Here is a 26,395-nt window from a genome sequence, read left to right as displayed (position 1 = left end):
GAAAAGATGGGCCCTGGAGACCAATTCTAGATCTCTTACCTAAGTCTCTTTCTGCACGTACCCACATTCAGGATGCTTGCACTGCCCACCCTCTTCCCTCTTATCCTCCCTCAAGGGTTCATGGCTACCATGGACATCAAGGATGCCTACCTCAACATCCCTGTACGGCCCAGTTTCAGGAATTTCCTCTGGTTTTCAGTGGCCTCCTCTCACTATCAATTCTCAGCCTTGTCCTTTGGTCTGTCCATAGCACCCATAGTCTTCACCAAATGTCTGGCATGAGTGATTGTTTTCTACAGGACTCAAGCGATCCAAATCTTCCCTTACCTGGACGGCCTTCTCATCCAGGCAGACTGCAGACAGTCCCTCCCGCACCAATTGTAGAAAACCATTGTCCTCCTGAATTCTGTAAGGTATCAGATAAATTACCCAAAATCCCGTCTGGGACCTACCCAGGACAGTGTTCCTGGGGTACAGAATTTGGACAAATACCATGACAGCCTTCCTTCCTCCCCAGAAGGTAGTAAGCCTGACACAGTACCTACTTTTGGTGCTTCAAACCAAGGAAATGACCGCAAGGCAGTATTTCAGGCTTCCTGTGCTTACATGGCTTTCACTATACCTATGCTGCCTCCATCAAGACTTCACATGATGAAACTGCAGTGGTACCTCAGGTCTGCTTGGACCCAGCACTCCCACCCCCTGGAGTTCAAGGTACCCTAACTACCTTGCCTCAAACAGGAGATTCATTAGTGGCTGGCCCAAGTGAAGCTCAACCCAGGCCTTCTACTCCAACCTCCATCTCCAACACAGGTCATGTACACAGACACCTCAGACCTCAACTGGGGAGCTATGCTGGGGCCCCTAAAGGTGCAGGGAGTTTGGCCAGAAACACACAGGAAAGAGCACATCATTGTAAGGGAAATGAGAGCAATACTTCTGGCCTTGAAAGCCTTTCAACCCAGCCTCCAGCAGGGAACCCTAAAGCTTTTCACAGACAATGCCACAGTACTGTGATAGCTCAACAAGCAGGGGGAACCAAATCTTTCTTACTTTGCAGACTAACTCTCCTTTTGTGGGAACTGGCTACCAGTGAGGAAGTTGCTCTTTAGGCAGTTTACATCCCGTCTCTACAGAACTGTCAGGCAGATTCTCTCCACAAGTCCAGACCGGGGTCCAGGGAAGTAAATGCTGTGGGAAGAAATAGCCAGGGAATTTTTATGGCTAGGCTTGTATAGGCCCTAGGGCCGATAGCCTAGTACCAACCTGTGAACCTATGAGCTATATCCCACAAATGGATGCTACACAGGGATGTCTTCTTGGACCTTGTCCACTGATGGGGAACACCTCAAATGTACCCGTTTGCCTTCACCATGAACCGGCAACTTCCCTCCTCCTGCACCAGACTGTCAGAACCTCTGGTGATGGCAACAGATGCTTTTTCAATCTCCTGGAAGAGGAGGTTTCTCTGTGCCTTCCTTCCCTTCCCTCTTGTTTAGAAAGTCCTGCTGAAGATTCAGCAGGACAAACCAAAAATCTTACTGGTGACTTCCTATTGGCCAAGGCAGCATTGGTTCCCACTCCTTCTCCAATTAGCCAAGGGCAATCACCACAAGTTGCCACTCAGAGTGGACCTACTCACACAGGGCAAGGGAACCCAAATTCACCCACAGTGGCAATCTCTACACCTAACTTTGTGGGTGTTAGGATTTTGATCCCTTTCAGACACTTGTACATTGAGGACGTACTCACTGTCCTGCCGGAGGCCAGGAATTCCAATAGCAGGAGCTTTTGTGTATCAAAGTGGAAAAGATTCTCCATATGGTGTCTCAGAAGGCAGTTGGACTTACTGCAAAGCGAGGTCCCCCTAGTGCTGTCCTACCTGTGTGAACTTTTACAGACAGGGCTAGCATATTCCTCTATCAAAGCCCATTTGTCTGCCATTTCTGCCTGCTTACCCCTGGACCCCCCCCCCCTTTAGCTTCCAGGTTACCTGCAAAACTGTTTCTGAAGAGGGGTACTCCATCTCAGGCCACCAAGGAAGCACATCCCATCTCCATGTGACTTGAACTATGTGTTAGAGAAGCTGACACTACCTCCCCTTAAGCCTGCATCCAAAGTTTTCCTAAAACACTGCACATGGAAGACTGTTCTGCTGGTGGCCTTAACCTCAGCTAGAAGAGTTTCAGAGCTGCAAGTTCTCATGGGTACCTCTCCCTTCCTTATCTTCCACAGAGACAGGGTAACCCTCAGAACCAAGTCTTCCTTCTTGCCCAAGGTGGTTAATGACCTCTCCTTAAACCAAGCCATCCACCTGCCCACTTTCTTTCTGAGCCCACAGGGAGACAGTGAGAGAGTACTTCATTCCCTTGATGTGCACAGGCAACTCTGGTTATATCAGCACAAAACTAAGAACATCAGGCAAACTAACCATTTGTTTGTCTCCTTCCACCCCAGGACCCTGGGGAAAGCAGTAACTAAGCAAACCATTTCAGCCTGGATTTCCAGGGCTATTTCCTTTTGTTACACACACCATGGTAAACACTTACAAGGCAATGTGAAGGCCCATTCCACTAGGGCAATGTCCTCATCTGGAGCCTTTTAAAAAGGCCTGGACATTTCCACTATTCTTGAAACAGCCACCTGGTCTTCGATGCACACCTTCACAAAACATTACAAATTAGACCAGATTTCCAGGTCTAGGGCTGGATTCGCCAGGGCTATCCTCCATGGTTTCCTGGAAAACTCCTCTAGGCCACCACCCCCTTCCACTTGGTGAGCTTTGGGACTCGCCCAACTGTACAGAATACTGCAACATGCGACTAGACGGGCATAGAAAAGTTGTGTAACATCTTAGCATAACCATCAATGTCCCTCTCTTCCATGTTGCAGTATTCTTCCCTCCCACCTACCCCTCCTGATATCAGGCATTCCCTTTCTGGGTTGGCACAGGACTTGCACTACCTTCTCTGGGTCTGTTTCCAACTGGGGCACATGGTTCTGAAGTCTGGTGCGCACAGATGTCACTTTAATGGCCCACGATCTGCTAGCCATGTCAGACGTCCGGGGCACCATACAGAGACTGCAAACTTTTGTATACTGGACGGATATTCGGGTAGCAAGAGTGGAACTCCAAAGTGCACAGAATACTGCAACATGGAAGATGAGGACATCTATGGTTATGGTAAGATTTTACACAACCTCTCTTTTTGTATTCTTTCAAGACGAAAGCACTAATCTTTATTAAAAGTTTATTGGTCTGACTTGTACAGTTTAGAGTATTTTTTATTTTTTGTATGTCTACAAGTATTCCACTTTTTCTCCAAGTTGCTTTCCTGAAATATGTAGCAAATATGAGACCTCCAAGATGAAACATTTGTCTTTGGGACTTTAACTTTACAGCGATGAAACTTTGTTTATCCCCGTTAAACTCAGCAGACTCATCAAACATCAAATCTCTCTCCTGGAAGTCTTTGTGTCTAGTGGCTGTTACATCTGACAAGTAAATTTCAAAACTGCAAGGATTAGTTTGTAACCCTTCACACGCATTTTTTTCCACAGTTATCTTTGGAAATCAGTCTTATTGTGCTAAGGTTGTCTTACATGTGTTTGGAATTATGCTGTCCATTTACCACTGGTTTATGTAAACAACTTAAGTTCACCGTGACAAGAGGAGACAAACCTGCATGGGAATGTTCACAGGCTGTGAAGTAAGGCTAGATTTCTATCTGCATTGTAATTCACTCACAGTTATTCACCCTGCAACAGTGACCTTACTCAAACATCTGTGGTTATGGCGAGTAGTAGCACAGACCTTTGCTTTGTTCTTCATAGCGATAACTGCTAGCTAGCTTTTGTGTTTTTTTTGTACTACTTTGCTCATCTGCCTGTTACTATGTATACATGCTTGTCTGCACGTGTGTATAGTGTGTATACTTCTGAGAATTAGGATTTTTATTGCTCATTTACTGTTTTTCAGCCATTTGGTCATAATCAGTCCCAGCAAGACATTCTTCAGGAGAACACAATTCTTAAAGCTACTGAAGTCCAGTTCCCTCCAAAGCCAGTTGTCACTCCTGAAGCAAAGGTATTGTCTGTTTTTTTTTTTTTTTTTAATGAGGGGGACTTTTTTAATATAATACTAAAGTTTGCACATTTCCATTATTTTTAAATAGTATGTTTGTACTTAGGAAATGCTTAAATTGTTCAGATGAGGTAAACAACATATCTTGTACTTTTCATTGCTCTTGCATGTGTAGCATTTTTTTTCATAAAATCTGAGACTTTTTTTGTCCACTATGCTTTATCTTGACAGAGTAGCAGGATCACTGACTGTCATCCATAGATGGCATCTGATGCAGGCAGCAGTTATGGGTTTTGTTGGGGGGGTCACCCTATCGTGACTACAGGATCCTTCTTTTTCTGTTATTAGCTGCCTTATTCAAATGTCCAAGTACAATTAACAGTAGGCACACATTCCTCATGCAAGCCCAGGTGAAGATGGGCTTAATCTCATCTCTCTTGGCTTTCATAGCAGGCAGAAATTCTGTGCTTCATTTTCTGTTTGGTTCCTGGCTTGTTTCAGGTTATGCACCAAGCTGGAAGCTCCCAACCTTTGTTGTTATTGATGCCGATAGATTTTTTGGCACCAGTAGTCTCTGGCATAATGGGTCCGCAAGCATTTGTTTATTCAGCATCAGTTCCATCTTTCATGGTGTCATTTGTTCCTTTCTGGTCCAGCCTTCAAGGTCAGTGGCTCATGGCTGCTGTTGGTGCAGACCCAATTGGTGCAACTGCAGACATCAGCCTCTTCCGCTTTCATTGTCGAGATCTAAGCACAAGAACAGGTATTAGTTAGACACTCAACATTGGGATTGATATCTTTGATGTCGGCACCATTCACCATTAAGCTGTTGGCATAAAAGCCGTTGATGCTGACAGGTTTCATGATGTCAACTGTGACGGTGATGATGCACCTCAAGGTGCAGGTTGGAAGGCATGCTAACCACTAGCTTGCAGGTGCAATACTGTAGATGTATCATGGCCTTAACTTTATAGCAGCCCTGGCAATAACATCTGTGGCAGCCACAAAAATGTATTATTGTACCAGCTTTCTAAGTTTGTAATGACAATGTTTAAAAATTGTCCATTATCTTGTGTCCCCCCCCCCCCCCCCATTCTTCTTAGCTTTGTTCATAGTTCTTGCTTTTACACGTTGAAAGGTATGCTAACCAGTAGCTTGCAAGTGCAATTCTGTTGTTGTATCATGGCCTTAACTTTGGAAGTTTTACTTTGGTTTAAGAGGTCATGTACTCCCAAGGAAGACTTAAATGTATTCCCTGCATACAGATAAAAATGCAAATGCTATTTAAATTAAAGAAACACTTGCAAGCATATTGTATTATGCATGTCACCACAACCACGAAAGGGCTAATAAAATTCAAGTTATGCGTACAAAGATGTTGTCAATGACTGTTGCTATGGCAACCACAGATGATATAATAAGGAAGTACCGATGCAAGATCATCCTTCTGTGATGAAGAAAGCCCGACTTCCCACCCATGACATGTCAGACTCTTGTTTGCAGCCTGCATGAGCTAGAAATCAAGAGCAACAGAAAGCCTGTCAAGAACTCTTTGCAGATCTGCTTCTTGATTTCTTATTTTTGGATGACTGCCTCTGAAGATCCTGAGAGTGCATAGATGCAAGAAGAGGTGTCTTGGTTCACCGTTGGAGTCTCCCATGCCGAATACTGAGGATGCGGGAGGTAGTGTTCATGCAGGTCAGTGTTGCAGTAGTCTTTTCTACATGAGACTTGGCCACTAGGTGTCCCTGTACATCCTGCCCAACTTACAGTGATGAGGATCCTTCCCTTTTTGAAACTCCACAAAAAACGACAAACTATTGAATAATAAATCCAGTAGCACAATAACTTACTTACACAAATATTGCATCAGTAATAATTACCAAACATATATATTTTTTATATATTTTTATATTTTTGCATTTCACATATTTATTTAGTAAATTCATATATATTTTTGATATTTATCAATTTGCATTAGTTTACAAACATATATTTATATACATATAGTATATTTGGATTTTAATAGTATAAATGCATTTTATATAACTGTATTTTTATGCTGAGAATGTTTATGTTGAGTAAGTTCATAATGATGTTGAATAATTAATGAGTTGCATTACTATTGGCTAATTAGATAATTGCTAATATGCCATAAGGTTTAAAACTGATGCAATGTGTGGTTCAAATTGTCTGATGAAGGCTAGTATACATAGCCGAAAGCGCTTACCATTTTACTATTTAATAAAACTTTGGATTTTAATCAACGGTGGTTCGGCACTTGTTATTGTGCTACTGGATTTATTATTCAATCCTTCCCTTTTTGCATGGGATTCACCTGGCACATGCTATATCCACATGCACCATTGCCATTTTTGAAGTTTGTTACCATAGTTTGCAAGTGCAGATGCACAGTTTCTTAATGTCCTCTGGGTGGTCAGCCAGCTTTGGAGCTCAGGAGGAGATAAAGTACCCTGTTGGGGAGGTCTTTACTTCTCTCATATTGTTGTTGAATACTGATAATGTTGTAGTGTTTATTGCTTTTGTCTAACATTATGAAAGGAAGATAACTGATAGGTGTATTATGCATAAGAACTGCCACATTTCTTCTGTTTGTTGCCTTGGAGTAGAGCATAACATTCAACACTTCAGTGTTCACCAAGGCTTCACCCCTAAACCTTTGCTGGGTAGACATTGATGTTCTTCATTAGATCACTGTTGCAGTGTTTCTTACATCTGGGATTTCACCCACTGTTAGATGTCAAGTGTGTCAGGCCAGCCTTCAGGACCTCGGAAGCCTTCCCATTTTGCATCGTGTGGTTGTCCTGGATCACATCCAGCATACTATTGTAAAAGGGGATGCATGCCCACATCATTGTCGGAACTTTCCTGCCACAGTATGTGAATGCAGATGTCTTGCTGTCCGCTGCATAATAGTTCCTTCTTTATAAGGGTCCAGAGGAGCTTAGGCAGGTAAGTACATCATTGGGGATACATTTTCTTCTGTGACTTATTGTACAGTTCTTTATTAATTGAGATTTTCCTGTTGCTACCTTTCTTATGTATAGCAAGAAAAAAGGGAAGAGCAGGTATAGTAGGCAGATCCCATACAAAGACTACCATGCTACATGTATTTTTTTGGTCGTGTATAACCATAACACCAAGAATTGTGAAGTCTTCCAAATATTTGTGCCCAAAACTCTCAGACGTAGGCTGAAAACTCCTGGGCTTGTACTTGTACAGTAAACAGTTTGAGGCTTTGGAATGCTCATCCACGTTACCAGCTAGTCCGTTTGCCCCATCAAATTTCCACTGGGAAAAAGTGTGGGGATAAAGTGAACAGGGTGCTGGTTGACAATATTTCAGTGCTTCAGTTATCCATTCAGTCAGAAGTGCCAACCCCAGCAAAACATTTTTGCAACCCCCCCCCCCCCCAGACCAGCTGTCTTCCTGTTCTCCCAAATCGTCTGATGTAAACCCACTTTTGAGGCCATCATCTCTGGGGACCCAGACATATCCAGGCAGACTAGCTGTTCCTTCAAGGTCAGGCCGGTTAGGAACAAGGATGACCCCATAGTTAACAGAAGTAAGAACAGAATCCATAAACTGTTCATTAGCAGAGAGGTTTTTGTCATGGAGGCCCAGCCTGCCAGACCAGGAGCTAAATTCTTGAAGGTGGACACCCCCCATCCTCATAAGGAGACGTAATGCAAAGTAATTCCTTATCACCTTTACTTGGACTCCATCAAAAAAGGATGCAGGTATCCACCCCCACCTTCACAGGAAGGCCAGGAGGACTGGTTCAGACTGACCTAGAGCTTGCTGGCAGCTGTCCAGGTCATGTAGACTACCCATTTAGAACCTAAAACAACCAGACCGTTCTTCCTTTTTTGGTAAAAGAAGGGGCGATCTTTCTTTAGAGAGGTAGAGAGAGAGTGAGAGTGTGGGGGTCCTGAGGAAAAAGACTGTGAAGATCTAGACTATGCCTCCCAGATCTCATCACCCCAGGCTTTGACTCTGTTGTATAAGGCACCCTGTTTTCTGAATCACCCAGTGAAGAGATATTCTTTGGGGAAACCTTGACCCGAGTGAAAAAATACTTTGAGTGGGTAGGTAAAGTAGCCTTATACACTGATAGGATTCATTGGAAATGCAGGGGTGTTAGAAGCCATGTGTGTCTTACCAATAACCACCCTCAAACTCTACCAATTTTTTTAAGGAGGGAAAGGCCTGTAAGCCCCAGAGTTTACTTTAAGATATCCGTCCGATTATTTAAACTATGTTTGAAGGCTGACAAGGAATCGCACTGTTTGGCATGCATGGAAAAGTCTGTTCGCGAGCAAGAGGAGGGTGAACCTTTCTCACCATTTAGTTTTACTTGCTCCCTGATTTAAACGGAGATCTCTTGTACTAATGATTTTAAAAAATCAGGGAAAGTGGGCTGCTACGGTGGTATGCCAGCAGCCTTATTTAAGACCTCAAGCGTTAGACATGTACTTTTGGTCAATTTCAGGTCTAGATTTTTCTCCTTCTGTCCTGCTTCAGTCCCTTATTGTGGGCCTGCCTTTAGAGCCTTACCAGTTTTCCTGAGCTGTGCTTCAGTCAAATTCTGCTGTTAGAACAATAAAAATTCTTGGGGGCTTCAGATCCATTTTCATAGCTTTAAGATGATTAGCAGTTTCATCTAATTCAAAACTTCCACAGCTGTAGTCTGTCCTTTGTTAGATCACTTTTGCAGTATTCCAAACTGTTGGGTTATCTCTATATGTAACCTGGACATCTGGCCCGAGTTCCAAAGCCAAAGCCTCCCTTAGAGACATACATCCAATGTATGACCTAAACCCATGGGCGTAAGCGTACATGTATGAACATATGAGTGAAAACCAGTGACTAGCTCATTCAGTCTAAATGCAGGTCTTGCACCTGTCTGTGTTTTGTACATAAAGTTGTTGGTATCTTGTGCTTTCACTGATTCAGATAAATGCTCCATTAGGGAATCTGTCTTGTTTTTTCTTAAGTTTTGGTGATTCTGTACTATTAGATGTCCACTAGGAGGGAACTGCAATTGTGGTAGGTAGATTCCCTAAAAGGATCTCCACCCCTAGTATCTCTTTTGCCTAAGTGATGTCTTTCATCTCCTAATACATATTTAGAGACCCAGCACCACAAGTGCCTCCCCCAAGGCAAAATGGTGGGTCCTTCCACTACTCATGTCACAGACATTCCAAAGAAGAAATTCAAGAGTCCTAGGCCTGATACTTTGACTGCATAGTCAGACTCGGACATACTTGTTGAGGTTTTGGAACCCACGGTACTTTCAACTGTTTGTCTCCTGCTACCACAACCCTGCCTCTGGCCGGTATGGCATCTGATTCCTGCACATTTGATGCAACTGGTCTCACAGACACTGGAAAGAAGGGGGGACCTTGTATTATTTCAAAAGAACCTGAGGGCATCCCACAAATATTAGTATGGAAGGAACTGCCAGGATTGTTGTTTGATCTATGTCAGGGGTCGGATCCACCACAAGTTGTTAAGGCAGATGTTACTCCCAAAAAGAAGGGAGAAAAGTGTTTCCTCTCCTTAGATATCCTTGGAAGGAGTGGTTGGAATTTTTTCAAGGCCTAGTTAAGGCTGTCTTGGCTCTCAAACCACCATTTGTCCCTTCTGCTCCTACTCCTGTTGCCTTTTACAAGGGACATGTTGAGACATCTGCGTGGAAAGTGAGGCAGCCTGATTCATGCAAATGCTCACTGGCCTCTTCACAGATTCACTCCCCAGTTTGTGTGGCCTTTGATGACACCTTATCCTCTGATCCTCTTATAGAGGAAATTTCCTTTGGGCAAACAGTATCTACCAGGAATAAGCATTTTGATTGGGAATGCAGACAAGTTTCTAATGTTAAAAACAAGAAAAGTTATTAAAGCTTGCTAGAGTTTTGCTCCCCTGTGCCAACACATGTCTCTCCTGTCTTGGTGGCTGTTTGGATGCCTTTGCTTCTACTTCCCTGCTCCTATTTCTCAACTCCTGTCACCTCAAAAGACCTAATTGATTTTAGAAGGTGCCTAAAAGACTAGATAGATTTTTAAGTGCCTCAAGATTTAAGGTTCCTGTGTAAGAATCCTTTAGCAGATTCCTCTGCTTTTTCTATTTCTATGGGCAAGCCCTCCAAGCTATTACTTGTTTTAAATGCCATTCCCTCAGATAAAGATAGCAGGGCAATAGACAAATTTGGAAAGTAAATGTATACACCTCTTCTGCTCTGGCTTTCAGAGCTTTGAATTGTCAGACTAAAATGGCAAAATATCTTCTGGCTAATATGAATAAAACTCTTGTTTTCTCTGGAAGTACCTGGCATTAAGCAGTAGGCCATGTCTGTGGTGGCTCAGTTTTTGCCGATTGCCAAGACAGCATCAGGTGTAGTTAGGATTCAGTGGAAATATCTTGCAGGGTGAATGCTGCTACTGGATCTGTCATTAAAAGGTATGTACGGTTTTGCTGTCAGTACTTACATGAGAGCATTAAAGCTGAGCTAACAAATTCACCTCTGAGTAGGGATTTATTATTTGGCCCTGAAGCATCAAGTACATTTAACAGTTTGCAAGAGCAAATAAAATTGTAAAGTATTGCAGAAAAATTTTCTTTACTTCTACCCCAGGTATTAGGAAATTACTCTGCCAAGCCCACCTCCTTCTCTTGCAGGGAGTCTAGACCTCTCCCATATACAAGGGTAACAAAATGCCTAGAAAGAGATGTACTTTCTGCCTCCTCCTGCCCCCCATCCACCACCCTCCTTCTGTCAAAAAGGCTAAACTTCTTTTTCAGACTGGCAGCTTGTAACTTCAGACAAATAGGTCCTTTCTGTTATTCAGAAGGTTTACAGGATATATTGGGAGCAAATTCCACCTTTAAAAGGCATTCCTCCACCCCCTCCCAATCAGGTTAACCTCTCGTCACCTATCTCCTATCCTTCAGTGTCTGCTTGACCAGCATTCAAAAAAACCTGTCACAGCAGCACATAGGAAGAGTTTTATTCCAGACTTTTTGTAGTACCAAGAAAAGGAGTCTCAAATCTTCCTGGTGTTTTTGGATCTGAAGGATGCCTATATTCACAGATCCATCCACCCTTCCTTTAGGAAAATTCTAAGATTTTCAGCTTGTTCATCATACTTTATGTGCATCATATTAATAACTGCTACAGTAGCTTAAGATTATATGGGTTATATCCTGCCAAGGATATAACAGCCGGCCAGCTTCCATATCTACAGGGCACCTTCCACACTTCCAGATGGTCAGGCAGCTCGAGCTGAGCTGACTAAAAACAAGTTTGGGTATGAGGCTGTTCACAGCTTCACTGCAGCTAAAGAGTGTGCACCTCTGAGGCTTTTGAGGATTTGACAGTCTGTGCTTTCTTTTGCTAGGCAGATAAATTTCTTAATTTTGTTGATGTTTCATTTCTTCTTTCTTCAGAAAAGTTATTTAGAGCTAGGAGTGTTTTAACGGACTGTCTTGAGACTGTAACATTTAAACAGAGCACTCAATTTTCTGTGAGTTGAAAGTGATGAAAAGTAACTGAAAGCATTTTTCTGTGGATAAATAATGTATTTTCGTTATATAGGGTGGGCTTAGTGTGTTTTAAAGTACTTTTTATTGCATGTTTTCTGTTTAAGTAACTTGTGTACTGGTAATGCTTTTTTTAAACACCTTTATTGAATCATCACTTGTGACATAGGCAAATTTATATAAAAGTAATCAAATTGTATTAACAGGTTCACATTTACAAACGTTATACTTCACATATATTGCTATGTATCATATAACCTAAGCAACATTACATAACTTGTTAAATACCTGCTTTTTTTTTTAAAACAAAAAACATCTTTATTAAACCGTCACGATATAGGCACTCATGCATTTATGTAAATGAAAACAAACCACACCAACACAATCCTAGTTATAAGCGTATTACATCACAAACCATAGTGACACACTCCCAGTTGCAAATATTATGCATCACTTATAATCTACCCAGTCATTTTTAGTTAAACATTACATAGCTTAAGTCCTGCCTTCTTTTAAACCTCATTCCTCCCTTGTATGTAGCGTTACCTCAGTTCCCATTTTTTCCTATGTAGTTTGCTTCCAACCTTTTTCTAAAGATCTCAATTCCACTTGATTTATCTGTGTTAAATATTGTCACTACTTCTAGCATGGATGGTTTAGATTGTGATTTCCATTTTTAGTAATTGCTTTTTTGAAACCACCACAGCTAGACCTTACCCATGTATAGGCAATTACCATTCTGGTGGTGGTGCTGCGGTAGCGCTGTCGCCTCACAGTAAGACGCTGTCTGGTTCGACTCTCAGCTAGAGCGTCTACTGCGTGGAGACATGCGTGAATGGGCGTACATTCGTTGAAGGTTGTGTGTTAGGGCTGGCAACTCAGCACGTAAAAATCAACTGCCAATCATTAGCGGACCGGAGTTCCGCTGTGGCGACCCCTAACCGGGAAAAGCCCAAGACACAACAACATCATAGCTCAGAAAATTCATCTCCCTCGTCGCACTAATCTGCACATGCAGCATCTCCGACAGTGCATCCCGCAGGGAATCCTTAGTCTACCAACTTACTGCACTCCCAGAAAGTGTTCCCAGTTACCTCTTTCTTCCATGTCACACCTCCAACATTTGCTGTCCACCTGAGGAAAAATTCTCTGGAGTCTACTTGGGGTATAAAAATATCTATGTAATCATTTCCAAGCAAAAATCCTAAATCTTCAAGATTTTGTTGCATATTTGGGAGACGTACATATGTCCTCCCATTGTTTGTTTGTGAATTGCTTATCCAATCTCACTTCCCAATCCTTTCTAACTTCCTCTGATTGATTTTTATAATTGTCATGCAATATTTTATATGCGTTACTAATTATTCCTTTTTTAATGACAGCTTCTGATGTAATGGGATCCTATCTCGCCTACATTCATAACTGATGGGTTCGGAGCCGATCCGTCGGCTCCGACTCGGCCACTATACACTAGAACGAAGTCTCTCATTGGCTGGGCTACCCCTTATCCCAGAATGCACCACGCCTGCTTCCCCAGATCTCGTTTGCCGCTTTTCAAGCCGGACGTGGTCTCGACTTGGCTGGAGCTAAGTGTATTTTCTTGACCTTTTGGTCTTTTTGGCTAGGGTTTCTGTCAGCTTTTAAACAGCTGTTTTAACAGCTTTGTGAGCGTTTGTGGTCAGTTTTTGTGTAAAGTCAGATTTTATTTTTTTTTCGCGCTTCTAGTGTACTGGGCAAGGCCCGTTTGAGTTAGAGGGCCTTTGCCCTTATTGTGTGTTTATCTATTTTTTTCTTGTTGTGTGACTGAAATAGTTTTCAGGCTAAGCCCGTTTAAGTTAGAGGGCTTCAGCCCACGTATTACCTTACTTCTGTGTATTTGACCTGTTGTATCGGGCTAAGCCCGTTTAAGTTAGAGGGCTTTAGCCCATATATTAGTTTACCTGTGTTTTCTATCTGTTACCTGTTATTCTACTGTGCTCAAAATGTCTAAGGAGCAGAAATCAGGGTTCAAAAAGTGTGCAAAATGTAATTATAAAATGTCTATTACAGACAGCCATGCTATCTGCATGTACTGTTTAGGGCCTAAACATCTACAGGATACTTGCAGTGTGTGTCACGCTTTTTCTTCCAGGGTTCTCCAGGAAAGAAAAAATAAGCTGATACTTAGGGGTCTGATTAAGCCTTCATTTGAGGAAGCGTTGGCTTAATCTCCAGCTTCTAAAAAGAAGAGATTGTCGGCTCCGACCAGTCCGTCGGGCCCGACACCCAAGAAGCGTATATCGTCGGCTCCGACCAGTCCGTCGGACCCGACAGTTAAGAAACATGGATCGACTTCTTCTTCCTCGGCTCCAATGGCTTCGGAGCCGATGGCTGAAGGGTCTGCCTTGGTGCTTCTTCCCTCGGCTCCATTGGTGTCGGAGCCGCAGGTTAGTGCATCGAGAGGCCAATCACCTACTTCGGCTCCTTTGGTCTCGGAGCCGTTGGAGGTGTGCAGCTCAGATTCTTCCCCCTTGGCCCCGGAGCCTCCTTCGGCGCCGACACGGTTACAAACGGTTCCGGTCTCGGGTCCGATAGTGCTGGAACCCTTTTGGAGCCGATCCCCTGCTTTATCGGAGCCGAGGCAGAAGTCTTCTCGACCCCAGTCTGTTTCCTCCAAATCCTCTAGGTTGTCGGATTCGGATTTGAATAGGGTTATCCAGAGGCTGTTCCAGTCCCCAGCTTTTACCAAAATGATCTCTGCTCCAGCCCACTCAGCTTCGGAGCCGATTCCACATTCCGTGCATTTGATTCCTCCTCCGACCCCCTTGGAGCCGTTGAAGTCGGTGCAGGTAGAACGCAGCGGAATCGTCCAGTCAGAGCAGGGACCCCCTCGGAGCTTCTCTGCTCTGACCTTCATTCCTACCTTGTCCTCGGTGTCAGGGCCGTGGCCTCTCAGCAAGTGCCCTCTGCAGAGTCTGGAGGTCCTGCTTTTGAGGCCATGAGGAGTGTGCTGGCCATGACCTTGCCGGTTCAGCAGTTTTCTACCTCACCGTCCCAAGCTTTGGGTACTGGTGCCTCTGGAGACATTCTTTCCCACGGCAGTGGGGCCCCGGGGCCTGAGGATACCCCCTTAGAGGGTTCCCTTCTTCCGGGGGGGTCCTTCTGAATCTGCTTCGGATGAACCCCCAAGGAAGAAACTGTGTAAGAGGAAGCACGTTGATTCCCAAGATGAATCCGTCACTTCAGATACTGACCTCGATGATGCGGAGGGGTCCCCTAAATCGTCCTCGGATGACGTCTCCTTCTCGGATATCCTTGAGATCTTGAGACAGAGAGGCGATTGGCAATCCAAAGCCCCTACCGCTGAGGAGTCAGTCTTCCTCAAGGCCTTCGGGGCCCAGCCCTCCTCCTCTTGGGTGTCTCCACCCTTCGACAAGTTATTAGATCTAATCTCTCGGAGGGTGTGGGAACATCCTGATACAGCGGAACCGGTGCCTGCCAGGCCTAATAAGTTTCTTTCAGCTCCTCCCCAGAAGGAATTCCTCACTAAGGGCATTGCAGTTGATGCTATGGTGGTGGCATCTGCCACTCAGCAGGACATGGCAGAGGCTTCAACGTCTATTCATCCTCCTAATAAGGACTCTAGGAGCATGGATAGGTACGGGAAGTGTACCCTTTCTTCAGCGACCTTTACCATGCGGTCGCTGAACTATCTCTGTCATTTTACAAGGCTCCAAAGGGACCTCCTCAAGGAGTTAGGAGAGTCTCTTGCGGGTAACCTTCCTAAGGCGTTAGCACAGACCGTAGGCGCCCAGATGACTACCCTATCTTCTATTGTTAACTCGTCCATGAGGCTCATTTCCTATGCAGCCGAAGGGGCGAGTAGAGCAGCGGGCACAGGAGTGGCTCTTGGGAGACCAGCCTGGTTACGCTTGTGTCCACTCGCGGAGGCCTTTAAGTCTTCCTTTGCCGACGCCCCCTTCGATGGGTCTTCTTTGTTTGGACCCAAGGTAAAGGACACACTTACTCGGTGCGAGCAGGAGGGCAAGACCTTGACTGCCGTTGGGGCCCATTTTTCCGCTCCCTCTAGACCTTATCCCAAGGCCCAGAGAGGAGGGAAAATGTGGTTCAGGAAATCCCAAAAGTTCTTCTCTACTCCACCGAGTGATCCCCCCTCCAGAGGCAGGGGGGGGGGATTCAGGGAGACGCCGCCCTAGAGGTGGCAGAGGCCCCCATCACTCTGGAGACAGCGACTCCTTTCGTGGTTCCTTATACCCTCAACATCCCTAGGATGTGGCCCGGCTGTGCTTCTCCGGAGCCAGTCGGGGGTCGTTTTGCGAAAGACCCACAGAATTGGGAATCTATAACCAAGGATCAGTGGGTGCTTCGCATTGTAACCGGAGGCTACCTCATCCCCTTTTTCAAGCCCCCTCCTCCTACAAGGAGAATCCCGGACGTGCCACCCAGTCAACGGGATCTAGCAGCCGTAGAAGTTTCAAAGCTGCTAAACAGAGGGGTCATCCAGCCCGTCCCTGCCGACCAGATCGGATCAGGAACTTACTCAAAATTATTTTTGGTGCCAAAAAAGACAGGGGACGTAAGGCCCATTTTGGACGTAAGCTCTTTAAATCGTTTTGTAAAGAAGTCCAAGTTCCAGATGGTCACCCTTCAGTCCATTCTCCCGTTATTGGAGAAGGATGTCTGGATGTGCTCCATAGACCTCAAGGACGCTTACTATCACATTTTGATACGTCAAGAGTCCAGGAGTCATTTACGCTTCCGCCTAGGAACCAGTCATTTCCAGTTTCGTGCACTGCCCTTTGGTCTCACCACAGCCCCCAGGGTGTTTACCAAGTGTCTGGCAGTGGTGACAGCTCACTTGAGAAGTCTAGGATTCCAAGTGTTTCCCTATCTCGATGACTGGCTCCTCACTGCCACCTCCAAGCATCTACTGATTCGAGCGCTGATGGCCACAGTAACTTTGGGTCTCTCGCTGGGAATCACTTTCAGTTGGAAAAAATCTGTGCTGCGGCCATCTCAGCGTATCACCTTTATAGGCGCAGAGTAAGACACAAAAAGGATGTGGGCATTTTTGCCATCAGAAAGAATTCATGTTCTACAATCACAGGTTCTAATTTTGTTACCCAAATCTCGAGTTCCTGCCAGTCAGATTCTTTAGTTATTGGGCACGATGGCTGCAACTATCCTCTTAGTACCGTTAGCCAGGCTGCACATGCGGGTGCTGCAATGGCTATTATCGGTTCAATGGTCGTACCAAGAACTTCCCCTGAACCACCCGGTTCTGATTACGGACAGTTGTCGTCGGGACCTCCGTTGGTGGCTATGTCGGTCCAACCTGGACCGGGGGCGTCCTTTCGCCCTTCAGCCCCCTGTTGCCACAGTGACCACGGACGCCTCCCAGATAGGGTGGGGGGGGTCATTATCTGGACAGGTCTGTCCAAGGCACTTGGCAGGATTGCGAAGCGCACCTTCACATCAATATCCTGGAAATGAGAGCGGTGCTTCTGGTTTTACAAGCACTTCATTTTGCTCTCCCCCAAGGTACTATTGCGATTCTATCTGACAACATGTCGGTAGTTTGGCACATAAACAAGCAGGGCAGAACCAGGTCCTACCCCCTTTGCAGGGAGGCCATGAGAGTATGGCGCTGGGCCATAGCCTCTCAACGTTTCTTAGTAGCCACGCACATTCCGGGAAAAGCCAATGTGATTGCAGACAGGCTCAGCAGGACTCTCCTGTTGTCCCACGAGTGGTCCCTCAACAACAGAGTGGCTGCGCAGATCTTCGCCAAATGGGGTCTCCCTTGTTGCGACTTGTTCGCCAGCCCCAACAATGCGAAGTGCAGAGAGTTCTTCACTCTGACTCCCTCTCAGGGGCAGTCTCCCAGGGACGCTGTAGCCCACAATTGGCCCCCGGCTCTGCTTTATGCCTACCCCCCGATTCCCCTTCTCCCGAGGGTGATTCAGAAGGCTCTTCATGTCGGGTGCCACATGATTTTGGTCGCCCCACATTGGCCCCGTCAGGTTTGGTTCCCATTCCTTCAGAAGTATGCGGTACAGGGTCCCTGGATTCTGGACTCAGTGCCGGACCTGTTGTCTCATCAGTCGGGACACTCTCATCCGTCCCTCTGGTCGTTGCGACTGGCTGCTTGGTTACTCCACTTCCATCCTTAGTTAGAGATCTCTTTCTTCAGAAGTGATGCACATCTTGTCCTCTTCCCACAAGCCGTCCACCGTTAAGCTGTATTCCAGCAAATGGAAAAGGTTTGTTTGTTGGGCCCAGCAGCGAGACATTGATCCTCTTACGGCCCCAGTTCCGCAGGTCTTGGAATTTCTGGCTTCATTGTTTCATTCAGGCTCTTCAGTCTCCACAATTAAAGTTCAACTGGCGGCTATATCTAATTTTCATGTTGCTGTAGAGCCTTCATTAATGGCTAACAGACTTTGCAAGTCCTTTCTTAAGGGAGTCTGGCTCCTCAGACCTCTATGGCTCATCCTGTGCCCCCTTGGGACTTAAATTTGGTTCTGGCCTCTTTAACTGCCCGTCCCTTTGAGCCGGCAGCCTCTTGTGATATAAAATTTCTGAAGTGGAAAACTGCCTTTCTAGTGGCAATAACTTCTGCTAAGTGGGTTTCAGAGCTTCAGGCTCTCTGTTCTTCCCCTCCTTATCTGATTTTTCACAAAGACAGAGTTTCCCTTAGATTGAATCCATCCTTTTTGCCTAAGGTAGCATCCCCTTTATGCTTTCAGCAATCATTGGAGCTCCCAGTTTTCTTTCCAAATTTCTCTAATAGAGCAGAATATACCTTCCACCAGTTGGATGTTCACAGGCAACTGCGTTTTTACTTAGATAGGACCACTCAGACACGAAAATCTAACCAACTGTTTGTTTCCTTTGCGGAGAATAGGTTAGGTCTACCAGTTGCCAAAACCAACATTGCCAAATGGATTAAGGATTGCATCTCTTTCATTTATTCCCAGTCAGGCAGAGAGTTGCCTTTCCCACTCAAAGCTCATTCTACCAGGACTATGGCCACCTCTGTAGCTTTTCACTCCAAAGTTTCAATAGATGATATTTGTGCGGCTGCTACTTGGTCTTCTCCGCACACCTTCATTTCTCATTACAAGGTTGATGTGGCTTCCCGAGGCAGAGCTTCATTTGGTTCCGCAGTTCTCAGGAGTGTGTTCCAGTGAGCTATCTGGGGTTTTAGGTGCTAGGGACGCTGTCCCATCTGTTATGAATGTAGGCGAGATAGGATTCCATTACATCTTTTAGTTATGTACTTACCATAACTTTAGATGTATGGGATCCATCTCGCCTACATTCATACATACCCACCCTCCTTCCCCCTACCTTTTGGATTTGGAGGAAATATTGATCTTGCTAAGCTCTCCTCTGGAAGGGCTCTAGTTGGTTACAGTTATTGGTATGTGTTTCTGTACCTGTATGCATGTATGAAAGCGAACAAACAAGATCTGGGGAAGCAGGCGTGGTGCATTCTAGGATAAGGGGTAGCCCAGCCAATGAGAGACTTCGTTCTAGTGTATAGTGGCTGAGTCAGAGCCGACGGATCGGCTCCGAACCCATCAGTTATGAATGTAGGCGAGATGGATCCCATACATCTAAAGTTATGGTAAGTACATAACTAAAAGTTATAGATTCTACTAAAATTGTGTGTACTGGTAATGTTAACATATAATTGTTGCTTTTCTTCCCTGGGAAAGAGGCACCGTGTTTGGGTTGACCATGGAAAAGACTACTGATTCCATGATCGGTCTTTCTTCCACCCCCACCCCACCCCCCAAAAAAAAAGCAAACATCCTTTGCCACCACAGCAGGCTAGCCGTTTGTCTTAGCCACAGGTTGGTGACTCTGCTGTGGCCATTTGTTGTACCTCAGGCCACTCATCTTTTGTCCTGGATCCTTCTGGTATAGCAGCTACAGCCACTATGGACCTGAGAGTTAGCCAAGTCCTCTGTGACTGTTGTGGTCTTGTCAGTGAGCAATGGAGAGCCACTCTGGTCAGTCCTGGGAGAGAGAACGGGGAAGTTTTCCCTCTTGTCAGAATACTTTGCCCATCCCTGGGGAAGCTGCTGCTGCTGCCATGAGTAACATGATTTGCCTCATTTTTGCTGTGAAAAAGAAACAGAAAACCAAGCATGCATCTAATCCTCCTCAATTTTTCTTTGGACAGGAGTAGTTTACTGGTTCTGGCTTAGGGTTTCCTTCAGGCTTTTTGATCCTTCTTGCAAAGTCGTTTCTGGTAAAGGAAGCAGGATTCTTTTTTTCCGGCAGAGATTCAAGAATCTGAATCTGAACAAGAAGGTGCTAGGACAGATGCAGGGTTTTTCCTTCAGTGTTCTGATTCAGACTCGGAGGAGAAGTCATTTTCTGATTCAGCTTGTGTGAGTTTGTCTTTCTCTGAGACTATTGCTAGAATGTGCCAGTGTTTTCATTGGGTGAACATGATGTTTATCAGTCCCTCAGAAAGTACTGCGCGTTATTACAGAAGGTTTTTCCAGATCACAAACCCATTCCTCCTATTCTGTCTGCTTTAGAGGATGTGTGTTACTGCCTGTAATTTTCCTAATAGATAGCTGCCCCTAAAAAGGCATACAAAATGTATACCATTTCTCAGTCTTTTAAATTTTTTCTACACTATTCCTATGTTTGACCTAGCAGTTATAGCTTTACTTAATCCCACTGCAGCTTAAGCAGTTGATGAATTCCAGTCCTGGTCTTTCTGATACAGATGGGAAAATTATTGATAGGTATGGGGAAAAGCTGTATACATCTGCAACTTTGTATCTGAAGTAGTTTACTCCATTTGATCTTCAACCTGTTGGAATACAGATCTGTATCTGATCCGAGCCGGCAACTTTGCTAGCATTAGATCCAAACTCCTCCCCTTACCCATAATACACCTCTACTGTCTTCCATCCCCAGATCTTGTTTGCCGCGATTTGCTTCAACATCGTGTCTTCTGAGCTCCAACTAGCAGTGGGTTTAAAACTTTTTATGAGTAGTTACTTTTTTCTAAATTTCTCAGTGTTAGTATAGATCCCCTTTCTCCTCCCCTCACTTGGTGCGTCGAGTGTTAGTGGTTTTTAGGTAGTTTGTTCTGTGATGTAGGTAGTAGCTTCCCCTCCCCCCTCAGTGTTTTCTGTAGACAAGTGTGGGGAGTGTGTGTGTGTGTGTGTGTGTGTGTGTGTGTGTGTGTGTGTGTGTGTGTGTGTGTGTGTGTGTGTGTGTGTGTGTTACTTAAAAAGATTTTGCAGGTCCTTTTTTTCTATCTTTCTGTTATTTGGAATGGCTGAAAAGCTTCTTTTCAAGTGCTGCACAGTGTGTGGCCATAAGCTATCCCCAGCAGATGACCACATTCTATGTTTTCTGCTTGGGTATGGCCCACCCGAGTGTGGATTGTAATATTTGTGTGGGCTTCACCCCCCCCCGCCCTAAAGGATAGGAAGGCCAAGTTGGCCCTCAAAGGTGGTCTTCCTCTTTCCGACTCTTTCCTCGTCTTTGGCTTTGGTCACTGTAGCTGCTGTGGCCGCCTCTTCCTCCTCTCTTCTTCTGGCTTCTCCTCCCTCCCAGGCTGGGACTCTGCCTCGAGCAAAGCCTGTGGTAGTGGCGCAGAAGAGAAGTAGAGAAAGAGAGAGAGAGTCGAAGATGAGGGAAAAGAGGAAGAGGTCCCTCGCTTCTCCGAGCAAGACAGCATGGATCTGTGACTTCCTTCAGCTCCGGTCTCCGATGTTCTTCCCAGAGCCGGAGGAGACACGTCCAACCTCTCGGGCCTTGGTGCCTCGACCCACCAGGTCAGAGTCAGTGGCCTCGTTATGGTTCACCTGCTCCTTGTCCGATAGGAATCTGGATAAGGTGATGAGGCACTTTATCTGTATACAGATCCAGATGGGGGTCTTGCCAGCCCCCCTCCCTCTGGAGAGGGGAGCTCGCTTCCTTTCTTTCATCCCATTTCTCCTTCTCCGATCCGACCTTTGGGTTCAGAGTACTTGGATCTGAGGTTGGCCTTGGTCAGGGGGTCGGCGCCGACGGTACCTGCTTCCTCGACGCCGACAGCTACCTGGAGCGTTCTGGGTCAGACAAACTCGGATACGAGCTGCTCTCAGAGCCAGAGCTTGGGTGTCAGATCCGAGGGAGTGGAACCTTTTTCATCGGCTATGACTTTGTCGGGCCAGGTTCCCTCCCTCGGAGATCTGTCCACCTCGGGCCCGGCTCCAATTCTCTCGTCGGACCCAGGGGGGGGGGGCGATCTTATTGGTTTCTGAGGAGGTTTGCTCTCCTTCGGTGTTCGATGTGGTAGGGTTCTCTCCATCGGATCAATACCCCTGACCACCGGGCCCACGGACTCCTCCCAGACCCCCTCGCTGTGTCTGTGGTCCTCATCATCTTACCAGAGGGACAGCCCGTGCTCGAAGAGCCCCAGGCAGTTCCCCCCGAGGAACAAATGGGTTGCAAGCGCCCCATGGAGATCCCCACCGGAGATGTGCCCCACAAGCATACGTGCAAGAGGAGGCACGTGGACTCCCCCGAGTCCCTCACCGAGGGCACGGACTTAGATGGAGAAGGTTCCCCAAGGTCACCTCCCTATGATGTCTCCTGTGGAGACATCTTGGAGATCCTGCGCCAGCAGGGAGGTTGGTCTGCCCCCAAACCTTCTGATGATGAGTCTGTGTTTCTAGAGGCTTTCGGCGTGGGCCCGTCTACTTCCTGGGTGTCCCGCTCCCACGTATCCTTTGGTAGCTTTGGTCACCTTGCGGGCATGGAAGGAACCGGACACCATGGAACCTACCTCGAAGTGACCTGATAAAATCCTAAGCCCCCCCCATATGTAGGCCATTATGGAATAAGGGCTCCCCTGTAGATACCATGGTGGTAGCAGCGGCCACTAAGGAACTTGCCCAGGAGAGTTCCTCTGTCCACCCTCCTGACGGAGAGTCATGGATGATGGACCGTCTAGGGAAGCGGGTGTACGCTTCAACTACCTTCTCGATTAGGGCGCTGAATTACTTGGCCCATGTCACCAGACTCCAACGCGACCTACTAAAGGAGCTGGAGGAGTCTTCCCCCCAAGTCCATGTCGTAGGAGGACAAGGCTTCGTTCTCCGTGAGGATGGCCACTTTAAAAGCAGTGTCTAACACGTCCATGTGACTCCTCTCCCATGCTACGGAAGGAGTGGCTAGGGCGGCTGGATCCGGCGTGTCCATGAGGCATGATGCCTGGCTCAGGTTATGTCAGTATTCCGAACCCTTCAAGGCATCCTTTGCCAGTGCCCCTTATGACAGCTCTACACTCTTCGGTAAGACTGTCAAGGAGACATTAGTCCAGAGTGAGAAGGATGAGAAGACACTGTCTGCCGTCGGGATCTGCTTCTCTAACTCTCAAAGGTCCTTTTCCCGGAACCAGAGAAGGCAAAAGAAGATGTGATTCCGGAAGTCCCAATATTCCTGGGGCACTCAGGGCTGTTCTTCCCTCAGAGGCAGTGGGCGACAGAATGGACGTCGGCCCAGATGCAGAGGGGGTCCGCGGAACTTTGGGTGTCAAGAACATTTCTCTGACTGACCCGGGCAGCAACCCTGGGGGGGTTGATTGACTGCACTCCTCTGGAGGCAGTTGGGGGACAATTGTCCTTGCACCCAGCGGCATGGGAGTCCATAACAATGGACCGCTGGGTACTTCAAATCATATCCAGAGGATATTCTATCCCCTTCGTGGGTTCCCCCATATCACCCAGACACCTCCTGGACTTACCACCCACGCAAAGGGAGGCAGCAGCACAGGAAATTTCCAAGCTGCTAGGAAAAAGATCCATCAAATCCGTCCCCCCAGATCATTCCAGATCGGACTTCTATTCCAAGTTGTTTTTGGCCCCAAAGAAAACGGGGGTCTTGAGGCCCATTCTGGACCTCTCTACCCTGAACCTGTCAGTTGCCAAAGAGAAGTTGCGGATGGTCACATTACAGTCCATCATGCCATACCTGCAAGAGAGCGAATGGATGTGCTCATTAGACCTCCAGGGTGCTTACTATCACATAAAAATGCACAGAAGCTCCAGGAGGTTCCTCCGCTTCCGGCTAGGAGTCAATCATTGCCAATTTCGAGCCCTACCCTTAAGTCTCACCCTAGCCCCCAGGGTGTTTACCAAAGTGATGTCGGTTGTAGCGGCTCACCTGAGGCTTCAGGGGATTCAGGTCTATCCATACTTGGAGCAATTGGTTCCTCACTGCTCCCACCAGGCGTCTACTTTCCCAAACAGTGATTATTTCCTGACACTTGACCTGCGTTTGGGGATCACAAACAACACATCCAAATCTCTCCTAGATCCTGTACAGGTGATAGACCACATTGGTGCCAGGATAGATGCTCTTCAGTGCAAAATATTCCTGACCTCGGAGAGAGTCCAAAACCTGTGGATGCATGTCTCCCTGATGTGCCGTTTTCATCTTCCAGCGGCGGAATTGGTGTTGAGGGCTGTAGGCTCGATGGCGGTGACCATAACTCTTCTCCCATGTGCTCGGTTACACATGAGGATTCTACAGTGGACTCTAGCTGTTCAGTGGTCCCTGTTGGAGCTGCCATTGACCTATCCAGTTCAACTCAGTCGAGTATGTCGGTCGTCCCTCATATGGTTGATGAGCTGTCCGAACATTTTGGAGGGATGACCCTTTGTTCCAGCCCCAGCCCAAACCACAGTGACCACGGATGCCTCCCAGCTCAGGTGGGGGTGCATTGTTTGGGTAGGACAGTCCAAGGCCTGTGGTCCCCCATAGAGACCAGCTTGCATATAAATGTCCTAGAGATGAGGGCAGTCCTTCTAGTGTTGCAGGCCTTTCATGCCTTTCTTCCTCCGGGAATGATTGCAGTTCAGCCAGACAACATGTCGGTGGTCTGGTATATCAACAAACAGAGAGGGACCAGATCCTACCCCCTTTGTCGTGAGGCCATGAAAGTGTGGGAATGTGCAATCTCCACTGGTCGCTTTCTCATCGCAACGCATAGTCCAGGACGGTCCAACATCCTAGCGGACAGGCTAAGTCAGACCATTCTGATGCCTTACGAGTGGTCTCTGAATCTGTCAGTAGCGGAACAGATCTTCAGCGAGTGGGGTCAACCTTGCTGCGATTTCTTCACATCTCCTTCCAATGCGAAGTGCAGCAAGTTTTTTACTCTGAACCCCCTGCCGGGAGAGTCTCCCAGAGACACTCTAGTTCATGCTTGGTCTCCTGGTCTTCTGTATGCTTACCCGCCTGTACCTCTCATTCCGAGGTTTCTACAGAAAGCTCGTCGACTCGGGAGTAAAGTGATCCTCATTGTCCCATTCTGGCGTCGCCATGTATGGTTTCCCTTCCTTTGGTCTCACCTTCAGGCTCCACCTTGGATCCTAGATCCCATTCAGGATTTAATTTCACTCCCCTTGGGGGTGCCTCATTAGAGTCTGGACAGCCTGAAGCTGACAGCTTGGCTGCTCTCCAGTTCCTGTGATTGCTAGGACTCCCAGATTATCCTCCTCATTAAAGATCTGTTTTGGTAGCTGCTCATAAGTCTTTGACCAGGAAGGTTTATCGCAGCAAGTGGAAACATTTTTCTTTCTGGGCCTCTCAAAGGAGTTTAGACCCTTTCACGGCTCCTATTTCCTCCATTCTTGATTTTCTAGCTGATATTTTTCAACATGGATCTAGTTCTTCTACTGTCAAAGTTCAGTTGGCTGTCATTTCTCTTTTCATGTGGGTGAGAATTCTGCCTCCTTAGCCTCACTGTGTAAAGCCTTTATCAAATGAACCTTTTTGTTACGCCCCCCCCCCCCCCCCCGGTCAAAGATCCTGTTCCCTCGTGGGACCTTACTATGGTCCTTTCAAGCTTTGGTCGATCTGCCTTTCGAACCTGCCGCGTCTGCACATTTACAATTTTTATCTTGGAAAACAGCCTTTCCGGTGGCTATTACCTCTGCAAGACTGGTTTCAGAATTACAGGCCTTGTCCATCAAAATTCCGTACATCATTTTTCACAAAGATAGGATTTCTCTTTGAACCAATCCATCCTTTCTTCTAAAGTGGCATCACCAGTCAGTATCAGTTAGACTATCAATTTCCCTGTGTTTTTTCCTAATTTTACAAACAAGATGGAATACAAACTCCACATGCTGGATGTTCATAGACCGTTATGATTCTATTTACACATGACAAAAAATTTCTGTAAATCTGATCAATTGTTTGTATCCTTCTATAAACTTTTTTTGGGGAAACCTATCTCCAAGGTCACTATAACTATATGGATTTCTTCATGCATCCTGCAGGTCTAGAAGGACAGAGACATGTCTCCTCCAGGTCCATGGCTACATCTGTGGCCTTTTGGTCTAGAGTGTCTTTGGATGATATTTGTTCTGCAGCTACTTGGTTCTCATCTCACACGTTTATTTCTCATTACAAATTGGATTTGACATCCATAAGGAGAGCATCCTTTGGTTCTGCAGTGCTCCAGAATATCCTTCCATGAGGGCCTCCCAGGAGTTTAGTAGCTAGGGACTCTGTCCCACAGGTTGAAGATCAAATGAAGTAAACTACTTCAGATAAAGAAGTTATGTACTCACCATAACGTTCCATCTGAGTAGTTGTACTTCATTTGTCTTCAACCGTCCCTCTCTCCTTCCCCCACACCTTGCTGCATGATCAGCCTACGGGCTGCAGTATACAATGCAGTATACAAGTAAATCTTTCAGGTCAGGTTCAGCA

At 46.2% G+C, this 26,395-nt stretch overlaps 1 protein-coding gene across 6 annotated transcripts in view; it reads left to right on the top strand.

Moving 5' to 3' along the window:
* TLK2 (tousled like kinase 2) overlaps nt 1-26,395 on the top strand; it is a 3,436,060-nt gene that overhangs the window by 3,294,147 nt on the left and 115,518 nt on the right. For all 6 annotated transcript variants that reach the window (XM_044055220.1, XM_044055218.1, XM_044055219.1 and 3 more), the window contains one exon: nt 3,980-4,087. In XM_044055220.1, the coding sequence (XP_043911155.1) occupies nt 3,980-4,087 (108 nt within the window). The remainder of the gene's footprint in view (nt 1-3,979; nt 4,088-26,395) is intronic.

The sequence above is a fragment of the Protopterus annectens genome, chromosome 13.part0 (assembly GCF_019279795.1).
Source record: "Protopterus annectens isolate FY-2018-M chromosome 13.part0, PAN1.0, whole genome shotgun sequence".
NCBI lineage: Eukaryota > Metazoa > Chordata > Ceratodontiformes > Protopteridae > Protopterus > Protopterus annectens.
The sequence above is the reverse complement of the archived record's forward strand: the minus strand, read 5'-3'. Positions and strand labels throughout refer to the sequence as shown.